Below are 15,107 nucleotides of genomic sequence, written 5' to 3'. Positions count from 1 at the left end.
TTTTACTTCCGAGTCTAAAGCATTGCTTTGTTTGGCCAGGTAGTTCCGGATTATGTTGTTCTCTGTTTGTGATTATTAATAAAGATCTCTTTCACTGTCAAATTCAGGTGTAGGATAAGTAACATTATCCTTCTAGTTCTATTCGTTTTGGTTTGCTGTAGGAGGAGAGGGGAGATAAAAGGAATTCACATAAGGGGCCCCACGCTTGACTTCTGGTGGCCCAAAGAAACTACCATTTCGAGTCAACAGACTTGCGGTTTAAGGCGATTGTATCTTTCCTGTTTTAACAACGACTGTGCTAACCGAAGTGGTAAGTATGGAATATCATTTATTTTTTCATTTACTTATTCAGATGTTTGGTGAACTCTGTGTTGGCATTGTTTTAGTTTTCCGGATACTCTAGTGAACATTCTGTTCGGCGAGAGTGTTATTGTCAAGTCAATGGGAAAATATATAGTATATTAGTGATCAATATTATGGGAGAAAGAAATAGGGCAGGTCTTAGGGTTAAAACAGTTTTAAATAGGGTCAGTAAGACCTGACATTTGAGCGCAGACTTGGAAATGAGAAAATTGGCCCTTTCAGATGTTTGAATGTAAGTCTTCCAAATAAAGGAAATACCCAGTGCATGGACGTATGACAGGTTTGTCCTACAAAGAGGGTCGGGAAGATCAGGGGAAGTAGGAGATTGGGGGCTTGAGTTGAGTAGGCTATTCTCTTCACTTCTATGATGCAATTTAAGACTTGTTCTTTAAAACAGTAAATATAATCGTGTGTGAGTGAACAAGATAGGAAAAAAAAATGAACTGAATCTTTTTTCTTTTAGGAATAGAAACTTATTTTCAAGATTTTCTCTGAAAGACTGAGAAATTAAATCATACTTCCTGAAACCATCACGAAGAAAAATGGTAAGCTTTACAGAATTCTTTTAAATTAAGTCTTTCATTATAAGTAATTTTTAGAAATTCGGCCAAGGAAAATAAAAATACATGGAAATTTCAGTGACAAGACAAACAAATGATAGATTATCAAAGCATACAATGTAGAATGATTTTTTAAAAATTTTGTTGGTGAATTATAATTTTGAGACCCTGTCTCAAAAAACAAAACAAAAAAAACTTAAGTTCTGAGGCTGGCCTCCAACTTGTTCTCCTGTCTCAGTGTACCTAGTAACTATGACCATAGGTGTTTGCCACCACACCTGGCAAATTTTTCATACTTTCACTTAAAATACACAGAATTTATTTTTTATGGAAAAAATTGATAATGAAAAAGATGAGTTGGATTATCAGAAGAGAATAGTAAGTATAATCATTTAAATTGAATTCCTTTGCTCTCAGTCTAAGGAGAGCAACTAGAACTCGAAGAAGAAGAAAAGCAATAAAAATGCCCTGTTCTTCCCCGAACATATATCCCTATCACCATCTTCAACATAATTCTATTCTGACTATTAGATACTATTTTAAGAAGATAAGTGAGCCCAGTGCCATGAAGCACACCTGTAGTCCCAGCGACTCAAGAGGCTGAGGCCAGAGGATTACAAATTTGAGACTAGCTGCAACAACTTAGTGAGGCCCTCAGCAACTTAGTGAGACCCTGTCTCAAAATAAAAAATAAAAAGGGATGAGAATGTGCCTCAGGGTTAAGAACCCCTGCCAAATAAATAAATAAATAGATAAATAAATAAATGAAAAAGAAAGCCTTTTCCAAATGTTTTTTGCCCTCTCTGGAATAGGATAACAGGATGGCAAAGGTATATACAAACCAAAACTACAAATACTACAGAATATAAAATAAATAAAAAGCAATTAAAGAGCACTATGGTTACCTCTGCAAAGGATATAGAAACACTGACAACTTTTTAGCTTTTCTTGTGTATAGGTAAGAAAGGAATTTTTTAAAATCCTATTAGAATTAAACTACCTACAGGAAATGATGGATACTATGTTTTGAAGAAATCATTTCTTACCATTTTCCAACAAAAGTGATGTTGGTGGGGCTGGAGTTGTGGCTCAGTGGTAGAATGCTCGCCTAACATGCACAAGGAACTGGGTTCGATCCTCAGCACCACATAAATGTAAAATAAAGATATTGTGTCCACCTAAAACTGAAAAATAGATATTAAAAAAATGATGTTAAATAGATAAAAATAGATAAAAAATGATGTTAAATAGATATTAAAAAAATGAACAGCATTCTTTTTTATTTTTTTAGTTGTAGTTAGACACAATATTTTTATTTATTTTTATGTGGTGCTGAGGATCGAACCCAGTGCCTCACACATGTGAGGTGGGCGCTTTACCACTCAGCTATAGCCCCAGCCCAATTATTTTTACTTTTATTCATGAAAAATTCAAACCTAAATAATTATTCTTGGGCTGGGGTTGTGGCTCAGTGGTAGAGTGCTTGCCTAGCACTTGTGAGGCACTGGGTTCGATCTTCAGCACTGCATAAAAATAAATAAATGAAAAAAAGGTATTGTGTCCATATACACTAAAAAGTTCAAAAAATTATTCTCTTTGTTTTATTTATTTATTTATTTTAAAGAGAGAGAATTTTATTTTATTTTTTTTAATATCTTTTTTTTTAAGAGAGAGTTTTAGAGGGAGAGAGAGAGAGAATTTTTAATATTTATTTTTTAGTTATTGGTGGACACAACATTGTTGTTTGTATGTGGTGCTGAGGATCGAACCCGGGCCGCATGCATGCCAGACGAGCGCGCTACAGCTGGAGCCACATCCCCAGCCCAGAGAATTTTATTTTTAATATTTATTTTTTAGTTCTCGGCGGACACAACATCTTTGTTTGTATGTGGTGCTGAGGATCGAACCTGGGCAGCACGCACGCCAGGCAAGCACGCTACCAGTTGAGCCACATCCCCAGCCCCTATTCTCTTTGTTTTAATATTTATTTTTTAAGCATAGATGGACATAACATAATGCTTTTATTTTTATGTGGTGCTGAGGATCGAACCCAAGTCCCTCCCGTACGAAGCGAACACTCCACCGCTGAGCCACAATCCCAACCCCCCCAAAATTATTCTCATCACAATATTTGCTTCCAAATTTTTTTTAGCAGAGATACCACTTTGCACTAACATTTATGTTTGTCTTTTGGAGTTTTTCCCTGCTTTTGAAATAAATTTCGGGTAAGAAGTACAACTCATCTCTCAGAGCTGATATGTAGTTGGGTCATCTTTTAAGCAGTATTTCTGTTTTTAATTAGATTATCATCTTGAATCCAGTCAGGGAAATAATACAGTATCTGTAGTCACTTGAAGAAATCTCATTTGTTCAATATTCTCTCTCCTTTTTAGTCTGTGACATTGCATACAGATGTAGGTGACATTAAAATAGAAGTCTTCTGTGAGAGGACTCCCAAAACATGTGAGGTGAGTACTGTTTGTACATATTAAAAATAATGCAATCAGGCATAACTTTCCTATGTTCATATATGAATAACACAACCAGTGTAACTGTATATCATGTACTACCACAAAAATGGGAAGTTAGGGGTGGGGTCGTGGCTCAGTGTTAGAAAGCTCTCGCCTAGCGCATGCAATTCGATCCTCAGCACCACATAAAAATAAATAAATAAAATAACTAAAAAATAAAAACTACAACTAAAAAATAAATATTAAAAAAAAATGGGGCTGGGGTTGTGGCTCAATGGTAGAGCGCTTGCCTAGCATTTGTGAGGCACTGGGTTCGATTCTCAGCACCACATATAAATAAATAAAGGTCCATCAACAACTAATAAAATATTTTTTTAAAAAAAATGGGGGGGGCTGGTATGTGGTTCAGCAGTAGAGCATTCGCCTAGCATGTGCAAGGCACAGGTTTTGATCCTCAGCACCACATAAAATAAATAAATAAAATAAAGGTCTAAAAAATGGGAAATTATATTCCATATTCCATGATATGCCAAAATACATTCTACTGTTATGTACAACCAAAAAGAACAAATAAAAAATCAATAATGCAAGCTGGGCAATGTGGCACACACCAATAATCCCAGTGACTCAGGAGGCTGAGGCAGGAGGATTGTGAGTACAAAGCCAGCCCCACCAACTAACTTAGTGAGGCCCTAAGCAATTTAGTGAGACCTATCTCTAATAAAATATAAAAAAGGGCTGGGGATGTGGTTAAGGGAAAAAAAGAGAGAGAAAGCTGTGTGTATTCATTCAGTTACTGGTGAAAGGTTATCTTGCCAGGATCTGGGAATACAATGGTGAACAAGAGACACTCCATGCTCTTGTGGAGCTAATCTAGCTGGGAAAATAGATAGGACATGAAGACTAAATGATTCTAAAAGGTAGAGTATTGAGATACAGAATAATACAATAGGAAAGAAGCTAATTAAGGTATGGACAGATCTACCCAAGAAACTAATAATCAAACTTGAGTGCAGAAGGTATGAAATCATCTCAATGGAAAGAGATGTGAAAAGAACATTTTAGGTACTGAGAGTGTAGCTCAGTGATAGAGCCATTGCCTAGCATGTGTGAGGTTCTGAATTCAAATCCCAGCACCCCAAAAATCAAACAAAAAATTCTACATATAGAAGTAGCAGGTACAGATTCCCCAAGGAAAACCTTCCCCTTTTGGATGAATTGCCAAAATGCTAATATGCTCAACATAGTAAGCAACAGAGAAAGGATTATTATCATATGAAATGCAGAGGGGAGCCAGATCATGTAGGCCTTGTTAAGCCCTGCTAATAAGGACTAAGACTTTATATTTTATTTTATTCTGAGAGCAAAGGGAAGCTTTTTAAAGGGTTTTTGGCAGGGAAGTGACATTACCAAAGTAATACCTAAAAGCCATATTTAATATCACTGCTATCATGTTTTTTCAGTAAATATGATTGGTTCTTTATCTAAAGTGCATTTCTGCTGTACTATTTCTCAATCATCATTTTTTATTCTCTTCAGAATTTCTTGGCTCTTTGTGCCAGTAATTACTACAACGGCTGTATATTTCATAGAAATATCAAGGGTTTCATGGTTCAAACAGGAGATCCAACAGGTAAATTTTTCCATTAACTAACATCAGGGGAATTGGATGTATAATATGAAGAAGAGGGTGAAAAGAATAACGGAAAAACAAAGCATGTGGTGTCTGTATAATGGGCTCCTTATAACAGCAAGAAACTTTGAAGCATATGGTATTCACACTTGCCCATAAATTCTGACTGATATTATTAAGGAGGGTTTCTTTCTTTTTTTGATAGATGTATTTTATTTTTCTGGTTTGTAAAGTGAAAGCTGGGGAACTACAATATAAAATTATATTTGTATTTAAAGTGTTATGCTATAAAGTTCCCCTAAGTTTTAGAAATTGAATGGTTTTTTTAACTTTAAATATATCTTTTGGGGGCTGGGGCTATAGCTCAGTGGCAGAGTGCTTGCCTAGCATGCATGAGGCACTAGGTTCAATCCTCAGCACCACATAAAAATAAACAAAATAAAGTCATGTTGTCCATCTATAACTACAAACAAATTTTAAAAATATATATATATATCTTTTGATTTTCTTGTTGTGTAATACAGGTACTGGAAGAGGAGGTAACAGTATCTGGGGCAAGAAGTTTGAGGATGAATATAGTGAATATCTGAAGGTATATCCCAGTGCTTCAGAATTTTATTTTCTCTCTGGTTACACTTGGACACATTGACAGATGTGTTGTAGTAACACAAGTTGATATTATTACTAACTACTTTTTAGTGTTTGATAAATGAAGTTAGTGAGAAAATATAAATGGCAATTCTAGCCTGACACATGTACTGGAGTTCCACCACTTCATTGATCTGGATAGTGAGCTCATCTTTTGAGTCCAACCTGAAATGTTTAACTTGCAGTATACCAAAGAAGCTTAATGTCTCACCATAAAGTTCCTGTTGAATGTCATGAATCACTGACCTTTTTTGAGAGGGGAAGGAAACATTGTCTCTTAGCTAATCAATTGCTTATTATCTTTTTTTTTTTAATTTTTTTTTTTTAAAGAGAGAGAGAGAATTTTTTTAATATTTATTTTTTAGTTCTCGGCGGACACAACATCTTTGTTGGTATGTGGTGCTGAGGATCGAACCCGGGCCGCACGCATGCCAGGCAAGCGCGCTGCCGCTTGAGCCACATCCCCAGCCCCTCAATTGCTTACTATCAATCCCCATCTTTTATCATCATGTTAGATGATTGAACATTCATGTAGTAATATAACTTAATACTTGGGGTAGATCTCAAGTATTTTAAAGGATTAATGACTGCGTCCTATACCAGTTGAAAACCAGAGATTTTGGGGTAGATCTCAAGTATTTTAAATATAAATAATTCCTCACAGTGATAAAATTAGGGGTTTTTTATTTTCTTTGTTAACTTTTTTCTGTATTTTTCAAGCTTTAAAGAATTTTTTTTTTTCCTGAAATTAAGAAAATCTAGTGAGGGGCTGGGGATGTGGCTCAAGCGGTAGCGCGCTCGCCTGGCATGCGTGCGGCCCGGGTTCGATCCTCAGCACCACATACCAACAAAGATGTTGTGTCCACCGAGAACTAAAAAAAAATAAATATTAAAAATTCTCAAAAAAAAAAAAAAAAGAAAGAAAGAAAATCTAGTGAGGCATGGTGGCAGATGCTTGTACTCCCAGCTTCTTGGGAGGCTGAGGCAGGAGGGTGCAAGTTCTAGGGTAGCCTGGGCAATTTAGAAAGATCTTGTCTCAAAATAAAAAGGGATATGGAGGAACTGGGATAGTGCTACACTTCTGTAATCCCAGTAGTTCAGGAGGCTGAGGCAGGTAGATCACAAGGCCAGTCTCAGCAATTTAGCAAGGCCTGAAGCAATTTAGCAAGACCCTGTTTCAAAATAAAAAATTAAAAGGCCTGGGGATATGGCTCAATGATTAAGCACATCTGGGTTCAATGCCTGGTACCAAAAAAAAAAAAAAAAAAGGCGGGAAATGGGGATGTAGCTCAGGGGTAGAGTACTTGCAAGGCCTTGGGTTCAATCCCCAGTACGAGGGTTGGGGAGAGAAAATATAGTGTTTGCCAGTTTTAGAAAATCAGTTCTACTTCACAGAGATAACTTCAGTTAACTTCAGTTAATTTATTGTGCAATCTTCAAACTTCATATCTATATAGAGTGATATTTTAGAATTAGAGAAAAGTGATTAGTTTTCAACTAGAACATGCAATTTGGTTTATTATATTTTAGTTATAGTAAAATATATCTTTTTTTTTTTTTTTTTTTTTTTTTTTTTAGAAAGAGAGAGAGAGAGAGAATTTTTTAATATTTATTTTTTAGTTCTCGGCGGACACAACATCTTTGTTGGTATGTGGTGCTGAGGATCGAACCCAGGTCGCACGCATGCCAGGCGAGCGCGCTACCGCTTGAGCCCATCCCCAGCCCAAAAAAATATATCTATTATAAAAGTTTAAAACTATTTAGTAATAGAATTGGTATAGCTTTTAAAAATTTCATTTAGTTCTCTGTATATAAAAAACTACCTGAGGGCTGGGGATGTGGCTCAAGCGGTAGCGTGCTCGCCTGGCGTGCGTGCGGCCCGGGTTCAATCCTCAGCACCACATACAAACAAAGATGTTGTGTCCGCCGAGAACTAAGAAAAAATAAATAAAAATTAAAATTCTCTCTCTCTCTCTGTCCCCCTCTCTCACTCTCTCTTTAAAAAAAAAAAAAAAAAAAACTACCTGCAAAGTTTCTGCAGTATCAAGGTAAAATATAGAAAGTTTTCTCTATTTCATAAGTTAATTTACATATATATGTATATGTTACACACACACAAAAATAAAATATACTCACAAAAATTCTAAAAAAAAATTATTGTTTGAATTGTTTAGAGTTGATAAACTTTTTGAAAAGTCAGACTTATCCTGAATTAGAAACTAAACAGTTTTTTAGATGTGAATTAATGACTGCGTCCTATACCAGTTGAAAACCAGAGATTGGCTGTGGCATAATCATCTATGGAAGTTTTAGACCTGTAAAAGATTAGGGTCTTACCCTACTAAAAATAGAGAAAAACTATCAGTAGGACAGGTTAGGACATCAGCTTTATTTTCAGGTTCCCCAGTGATTCCATTGTAGGCAGGTTAAAAACCAATGTTATACACCAGAATAGAGGATGGGGATTAAATTTGCATATATTCTCTTCCAGCAAGTCCATTCCCAAATGCTTACCCAAGAAAAACTCTTGTACATGTGCACCAAGAGACAGCAGGAGTGCTCATGGCACACTGTTTATAATAAGTCTGGAAAAAAGCCACATGTCCATTGGTAATAAAATGGGTACAGTTTAGTCTATTCACTAGTGAAATATCACACTACAGTAGGAAAAAACATCAATGAACTACAACTGTGTACACATGTGTGAATCCTAGAAACATAGCAGTGTTAAATGTAAAAGCATTTTCGAAAAGATTAAAGTTGTATACAGTTTTGTGGAGTTTAGAAAGTAGCAAAGGAAACAAAACATAGTCTGGGCCTGTGTAAACCTATTAGAATAATGGTTACCTCCATTATGTGAGGGAGGCAGAGCAATAGATGGAGCAGAGCACATAATCATTTGCAACAGTTTGGTAAATGTTACTCTTCAAGCTGGGAAAAAAAATTAATAGATGCTTTTATTAAAATTAATTCTTCGATGGTACATGTATTCTTGTTTATGGATCTAGTAATATATTTGGTAGTCACCTTTTAGGGAGATAAAGCATTATTATATTGGTGTAACTACACCTATATAGCTTGTCTAATTAGTGTTACCCTATGAGTTGTTAACACTATAACCTCCCAATAGCATAGCTCGGTCATGTCTTCAGCTTTATCAATAAGGTCCTTTTAACTCCAGCACATACTCCCTTGTAAACAAATAGTGTCATGATATTAGCGCTAAATGAATCCTTCCTTAGATTATCCAGTCTTAGGGTTATAGCTGTCCATGGGTAAAAGAACCATAGATAACATTCCCTATGGCCATCAGTGTAAAATAAATTGTTTTAATGCCATAAAGTGAGAGAAACTATTCACTATAAGACTCCATCTTTCCCTAATGTTTACATTCAGTTTACTATCTACTTGATCCTTGTGAGCATCTGAATTCTGAATAGACCCTGAACTAGTCCAACTTCCCTTGTTTTGCAGATAAAGAAACTAGCAAGAGTCCTGTATATGAGAAGAGATTATGGGGAATTTGTTTTGTTGCCTGATTGTTTCATACCAGCACAGTATACCTTAATATAAATGTAAGGATTATTTCTATCATTGCTAAAAGTGTTTGTGGCTATATTCTCCAAAGTGAAAATGAAATTATTGAGAATTTGATTTGTTATATAATTTATACAGGCTTTATAGTGATACAGATATATAGAAACTGAACATTTGGATTAACCTAATAGAGCTATTTAATGTTTTCTTGGTTTGTTAAACATTGGAAGGTTTGTGCATATCTTATTTCAGTTTTATATTTGGAATAGTTAAAAACACAGATTAATGGCTTTGTTCTTTTTTTCAGCACAACGTTAGAGGTGTTGTATCTATGGCTAATAATGGCCCAAATACCAATGGATCTCAGTTCTTTATCACCTATGGCAAGCAGCCACATTTAGACATGAAATATACAGTATTTGGAAAGTAAGTATTCTCATTATGTTTCTTTTAAACTTTTTTTTTTTTTTTAGTCGTAGATGGACACAATATCTTTATTTTATTTATTTACTTTTATATGATGCCTCATATGCTAGGCAAGCACTGTACCACTGAGCCACAACCCCAGCCCTCATTATGTTTTGATATCTCAGTGCATAAACATGACTGTGAGAGTAGTATAACTAATATTGGAAAGAGCCAAGTGGAAAGAAAGTTATAACTTCTCTAGACTTGTTTTCCTTTTTTTATAAAAGAGGTATCAGTAATTTTTTTCAGGATTGTTATGTAAATGAATAGTAATATATCCCTCTTCATTAAAAATAGTATTTGGTGGCACATACCTATAATCTCAATGGCTCTGGAGGCTGAGTCAGGGGGATCATGAGTTCAAAGCCAGCCTCTACAATTTAGCAAGGCACTAAGCAACTTAGTGAGACCCTGTGTCCAAATAAAATACAAAAAAAGCTGAGGATGTGGCTCATTGGTTAAGTGCCCCTGGATTCAATCCCTAGTACTAAAAAATAAAAAAATAGCATTTAGCCACAACAGATCTGAAAATATTTGCTTAAAAATGGTGGACTGATTTGATGGTTCTACTTTGCCACCAATTTTTGAGGTGCCTCTTGTTTTTTCACCATCTCTAGCTTTCATTTCAAGATCACTCTGTGATAAAAAGACAAAGGATTCTTGCCAGCAGAGTCAGTTTCTTCTTAAAGAACTTTCCAGGGAGACCAGAACTCTGTAATGTGGCCATACTTTACCTATAAGGGAGAGATAGGACACAAAGAAACCTCAGTAAAATAGGTTTCTCAGAATAAGAAGGGGAAAATAGATCCTGGGGGGGTATTTAGCAGTTTCTACCACATTTCCGAGAGTTTCTTTTATATAAGTTAAATTCTTAAATTATATATGACTTAAATTCATTCAACAAAATTTTTTTTAGGGGCTGGGGATGTGGCTCAAGCGGTAGCGTGCTCGCCTTGCATGCGTGCGGCCCGGGTTCGATCCTCAGCACCACATACAAACAAAGATGTTGTGTCTGCCGAAAACTAAAAAATAAATGTTGAAAAAATTCTCTCTCTCTCTCTCCCTCTAAAATTCTCTCTTAAAAAAAAAGATATTTAAAAAAAATAAAATAAAATTCTCTCTCTCTAAAAAAAAAAAAAAATTTAACTTTTTTGTAGTTGTAGATGGACAAAATGTCTGTATTTTATTTTATTTTTTGGTGCTGAGAATCGAACCCACTGCCTCACACATGCTAGGCAAGTACTCTGCCATTGAATTACAGCCCCAGCCCTCAAAAAATATTTACCAAGCTCAATAATCCAAGGCATAATCCTATAATCTGTTATATTTAACAGTTTATATGCTAAGTTAGGTTAAATAAAAATACAGGACTACAGCTTTTTTAAAAAATTCCATATAATTAAATCTAATTTATATCTTCTTTTTTTTTTTTTTTTTTTGGTACTGGGGATTGAACCCAGGCTGCTTTCCACTGAGCTGCATCCCCAGTCCTTTTTATTTTTATTAAGTTACTTAGGGTCTTACTAAAATTGAACTTGTCATCCTCCTGGCCTCAGGCTCCCAGATCAATGAGATTACAGCGTGTGTCACTGCATCTGGCTGATTTATACTTTGTTAATAGTCAATCAAGTTAATGAAATATTAGAGCATCCAATTATCTTTGTATATGTATATAGGTAATCTAGGGTTTCTTCATTTTCTCCCTAACTGGTCATTCAGAATTATTCATCAGGAATTACCAGGATTTATCTTACTGGATCTGAAATGAAACAATGAAGTGTAACCTTAGGTTCATTAACTTCTTACAGCTGGATTTTCATATACATTTTTCTGGGAAAATGATCCATAGCCTTCCTCTGGTTCTCTAAGGGCCCCATGTCCTAGATACTTTATTAGACTTTATCTGCTTCAAATCTGTGTTTCATGTGTTGGGGGTGGAGGGTAATTGGGGATTGAACACAGGGCCACTGTACCACTGAGCTGTATCCCCAGCCCTTATTATTTTTTGAGACAAGGTCTCACTAAGTGCCTAGGCTGGCCTGGAACTTGCAGTTCTTCTGCCTCAGCCTCCAGGTAGCTGGGATTATAGGCCTATGCCACCACTCTCAGCCTACCTGCCCTTTTGTTGCCAGACCTCATTATTTCCTCTGTTTCCTGTTTTTCTTTTAGCCCAGATGATAATTTAAGAACATGTTGTTTTACATTTAGGAGTAAGGTCAAAAGGTTTTGGTAATAGTAGTTATTGTCACTGAAGCCACTTTTAGGCATTCTTTCCTGTATTTTTTTTAAAGTACCATTTTAGTGGAAATGTAAATCAGTTATTTTTTTAAAGTACATATGTAAATCTTGGGAATTGAATTGAGTTACACAAAGAGGAATAATTTTAAAAAGCCACTTTATATCAGCAAATATTCTACTCAGATTTCCAAAACAGGTATTTTAATATAAATCTGAGTTGTTGTGTTTTTTTTGTTTTGTTTTGTTTTTTGTTTTTTGGTGGAAATATGAAGTGGGCTTGGTGGAGCTTAACTGTCAATCTTGCTTTCTTGTCTAGAAACAAAAGGAGAAACACAAAATTTAAACAATAAAATGCAAAGTGGTCATGCATGTAGGACCCTTAATGTAGGACAGTCCTTATATACTTTCTCTGTATATTTCCTATACGCAAAGAAATCCCTATGACTGGTATAATATTGTGATGTAATGAGAAAAACATATTTGGTCTTCATCCTTTGTTCCTGTATCAGAGCTAAAACCCTTGGAATTTCCTGAGTGATAGGAATGAAACAAATATTTTGTTATTTATAATAAACTCCTTTCAATCATACTTGAGTTTATACCATGAAGTGATGCCTGGTTGGCCTGTAGAGAGTTTCTGGATGAGAATTGGTTGCCTGAGGAACCAGCCATGTGATTAGAGTTAGCACTTTAAATCCTAGCCCCCTTATTATTCCTCCACCCTGAACTTCCAGGAAGGAGGATGGGAAATTGAGTTCAGTCACCAATGACCAATGATTTAAAATCCATCATGCCTATGTGACGGAACCTCCATAAAACCCATAAATGTCTATCATCTCAGCAATTTGAGAGGCTGAGGTAGGAGGATCACAAGTTTAGGCCCTTAGCAATTTAGCAAGATCCTGTCTCAAAATAAAAAGGGCTAGGATTATAGCTCAGTGGTTGTTGTGGTTTAGATGTGGTGTCCCCATGAAGCTCATGTGTGAGATAATGCAAGAAGGCTTGGAGGAGAAATGATTGGGTTATAGCTTTAACCTAATCTGTGAATTAATCCCTGTTGGGATTAACTGAGTGGTAACTGGAGGCAGGTGGTGTGTGGCTGAAGGAAGTGGTTCATTGGGGAGGTATGGTTATGGGAGATATATATACAGAGATATAGATATAGATATATATTTTTGTATCCGGCCAGTGTGAGCTGCTTCCTTCTGCCACACATTCTACCGTAATGTTCAGCCTCACCTCCAGCCCCAAGGAATGGAGCCTACTGTCTATGGATGGAGACCTCTGAAACTGTGAGCCTCTGAATAAAACTTTTCTCCTCTACAATTGTGCTGGTTGGGTCATTCAGTCACAGCAGCAAAAAAGTAGACTAAAACAGGCAAAGTGCTCCTGGTAAGTCCCCAGTACTAAAAACAAAACAAAACAAAAATGCTAAATGAGCCAGGTATGGGGAGCAGCCTGTAATTCCACCTACTCAGGAGTCTGAGGTTGACAGTCACAAACAAGAGCCCAGCCTGGGAAACTTACTTAAGACCCTGTCTGAAAAGTGAGCAAGACTGGGGATGTAGCTTAGAACTAGAGTGCCACTGGGTTCAATTCCCCAGTACCCCAAAACAAAACAAACCCTAAATGGGGTTCAGAGAGCCTCCAGGTTGGTGGACATGTGCCTGTGCTGGGAAGAGGGCCTGGAGGGAGAGCATGGAAGCTCTGCCCCTCCCTAATACCTTGCATTTTGAATTTCTTCCATTTGATGTTCCTGAGTCATATCCTTTATAATAAACTGTAATAGTATGTAAAGCATTCTCCTGAGTTCTGTGAACCATTCTAGCAAATTACCAACCCCAAGGAATGGCTGAGGGAACATCTAACTTGTAGCTAGTTAGTCAGAAGTATAGATTGCCACCTGGGACTTTAATCTGGCAACTAATGTGGTAGGACAGTCTTGTGGGACTAAGCAGTGAGGCCTGCACTAACCATGAAATGTCAGAATTAAATTAAGGGGCACCCAGGGAAGTGGAGGATTGGGAAAACCAACACATTTGGTATTAAATGTTGGGAGAGTAAATTTGTTATCCCTTTAACTGTTTATACTGGCACCATTGGGTGATATTCTATGTGATTGCTATTAATGCAGCAGATAATTTTAGGCACTCTGATCAGAATATTCCTACCCATTTCTCTTGTTGACTGAGGCATAAAAAAGAATTTTTATTTCTGAATTTTAATCCATATGTATAGCATAAAAATAATCAATTTTTTTTGTACATTCAACTAGAGAATTCAGAGAACTATAAAACATGATCCTTTCCTCTTAAGGAGATTATAGTGCTACAGATATTTGAATATTATGTTTCAATTTGAGGAAATTTTCATATATTGCGTTTTTTCTGTTTCAGGGTAATAGATGGTCTGGAGACCCTAGATGAATTGGAGAAGTTACCAGTAAATGAGAAGACATATCGGCCTCTTAACGATGTGCACATTAAGGATATAACTATTCATGCCAACCCATTTGCTCAGTAACTCTAATAGACCTGGACAAATACTTGGCAAATTGCTGAAACATATGCATTGTGTTTTGCCCACTTTTAATTATGTCAGAGATTTTGTCATTCTGTTGGCTTATAGCAAAGATCATCTATGAGCCATTGGTACCAAGGGGGAACCCAATAGCTTTTACCCCTATTCTTGGAGCATATTCTTTACTACTATTATCCAATATATTTTTTAAATTTAATATAAAATATTGCCTTCTGTTTAATTTTTTATCCCATGTAGATATTCAATTTTAAATGTTGAGCTTATATTAAATGCAAGCATTTTTTGAACACCCTAAGTACAAACTAGTACTGTAATTAATCCATAACCTACAAATATTGTCTTCCATGAACTTTTTACTTTACATTGTTAGAGAGGAACAAGGTAAAGAGATGGTCTAGATGTAAGGGACCGGCGAAACGTCGGAAGAAGAGACCACAAGAGACTGGCTTCATGCAAAACACACAAGGGGATTTTTATTTAGGATCCAATTCAGCGCGCTGAGACTCTAGGCCCACTCAAGAAGCAAGAGCAGCCCAGAGCCCAGAGCAGGGGTTGAACAATGCTTAAGTACACCTTTTGGGGAGGAGGGGGGGGGGGCTTTGCATACATCACAGTCTCCTTTAACAAATCACCTTACACCGCGGGAAA

The 15,107-nt window shown here is 36.2% G+C and overlaps 1 protein-coding gene across 2 annotated transcripts; it reads left to right on the top strand.

Annotated features, from left to right (window-relative positions):
• Positions 1 to 4: 4 nt before the first annotated feature.
• Positions 5 to 14,748, top strand: PPIL3 (peptidylprolyl isomerase like 3). 2 transcript variants are annotated; one of them, XR_014018111.1, is made up of 8 exons: positions 5 to 310; positions 827 to 908; positions 3,317 to 3,391; positions 4,934 to 5,027; positions 5,552 to 5,619; positions 9,520 to 9,638; positions 13,108 to 13,210; positions 14,315 to 14,448. XR_014018111.1 is itself a non-coding variant. In XM_081262048.1 (7 exons), exons 2-7 carry the CDS (start codon positions 906 to 908, stop codon positions 14,439 to 14,441), a joined length of 486 nt encoding a protein of 161 aa, XP_081118174.1. In that variant the 5' UTR covers positions 5 to 310; positions 827 to 905; the 3' UTR covers positions 14,442 to 14,748. The 2 variants fall into 2 exon arrangements, 1 of the variants encoding a protein (XP_081118174.1); XM_081262048.1 differs by lacking the exon at positions 13,108 to 13,210 and having other exon boundaries at positions 14,315 to 14,748.
• The last annotated feature ends 359 nt before the right edge of the window (positions 14,749 to 15,107 follow it).

The sequence above is a fragment of the Spermophilus citellus genome (assembly GCF_964194105.1).
Source record: "Spermophilus citellus genome assembly, chromosome: 11".
Taxonomy (NCBI): Eukaryota; Metazoa; Chordata; class Mammalia; order Rodentia; family Sciuridae; genus Spermophilus; species Spermophilus citellus.
The sequence above is the reverse complement of the archived record's forward strand: the minus strand, read 5'-3'. Positions and strand labels throughout refer to the sequence as shown.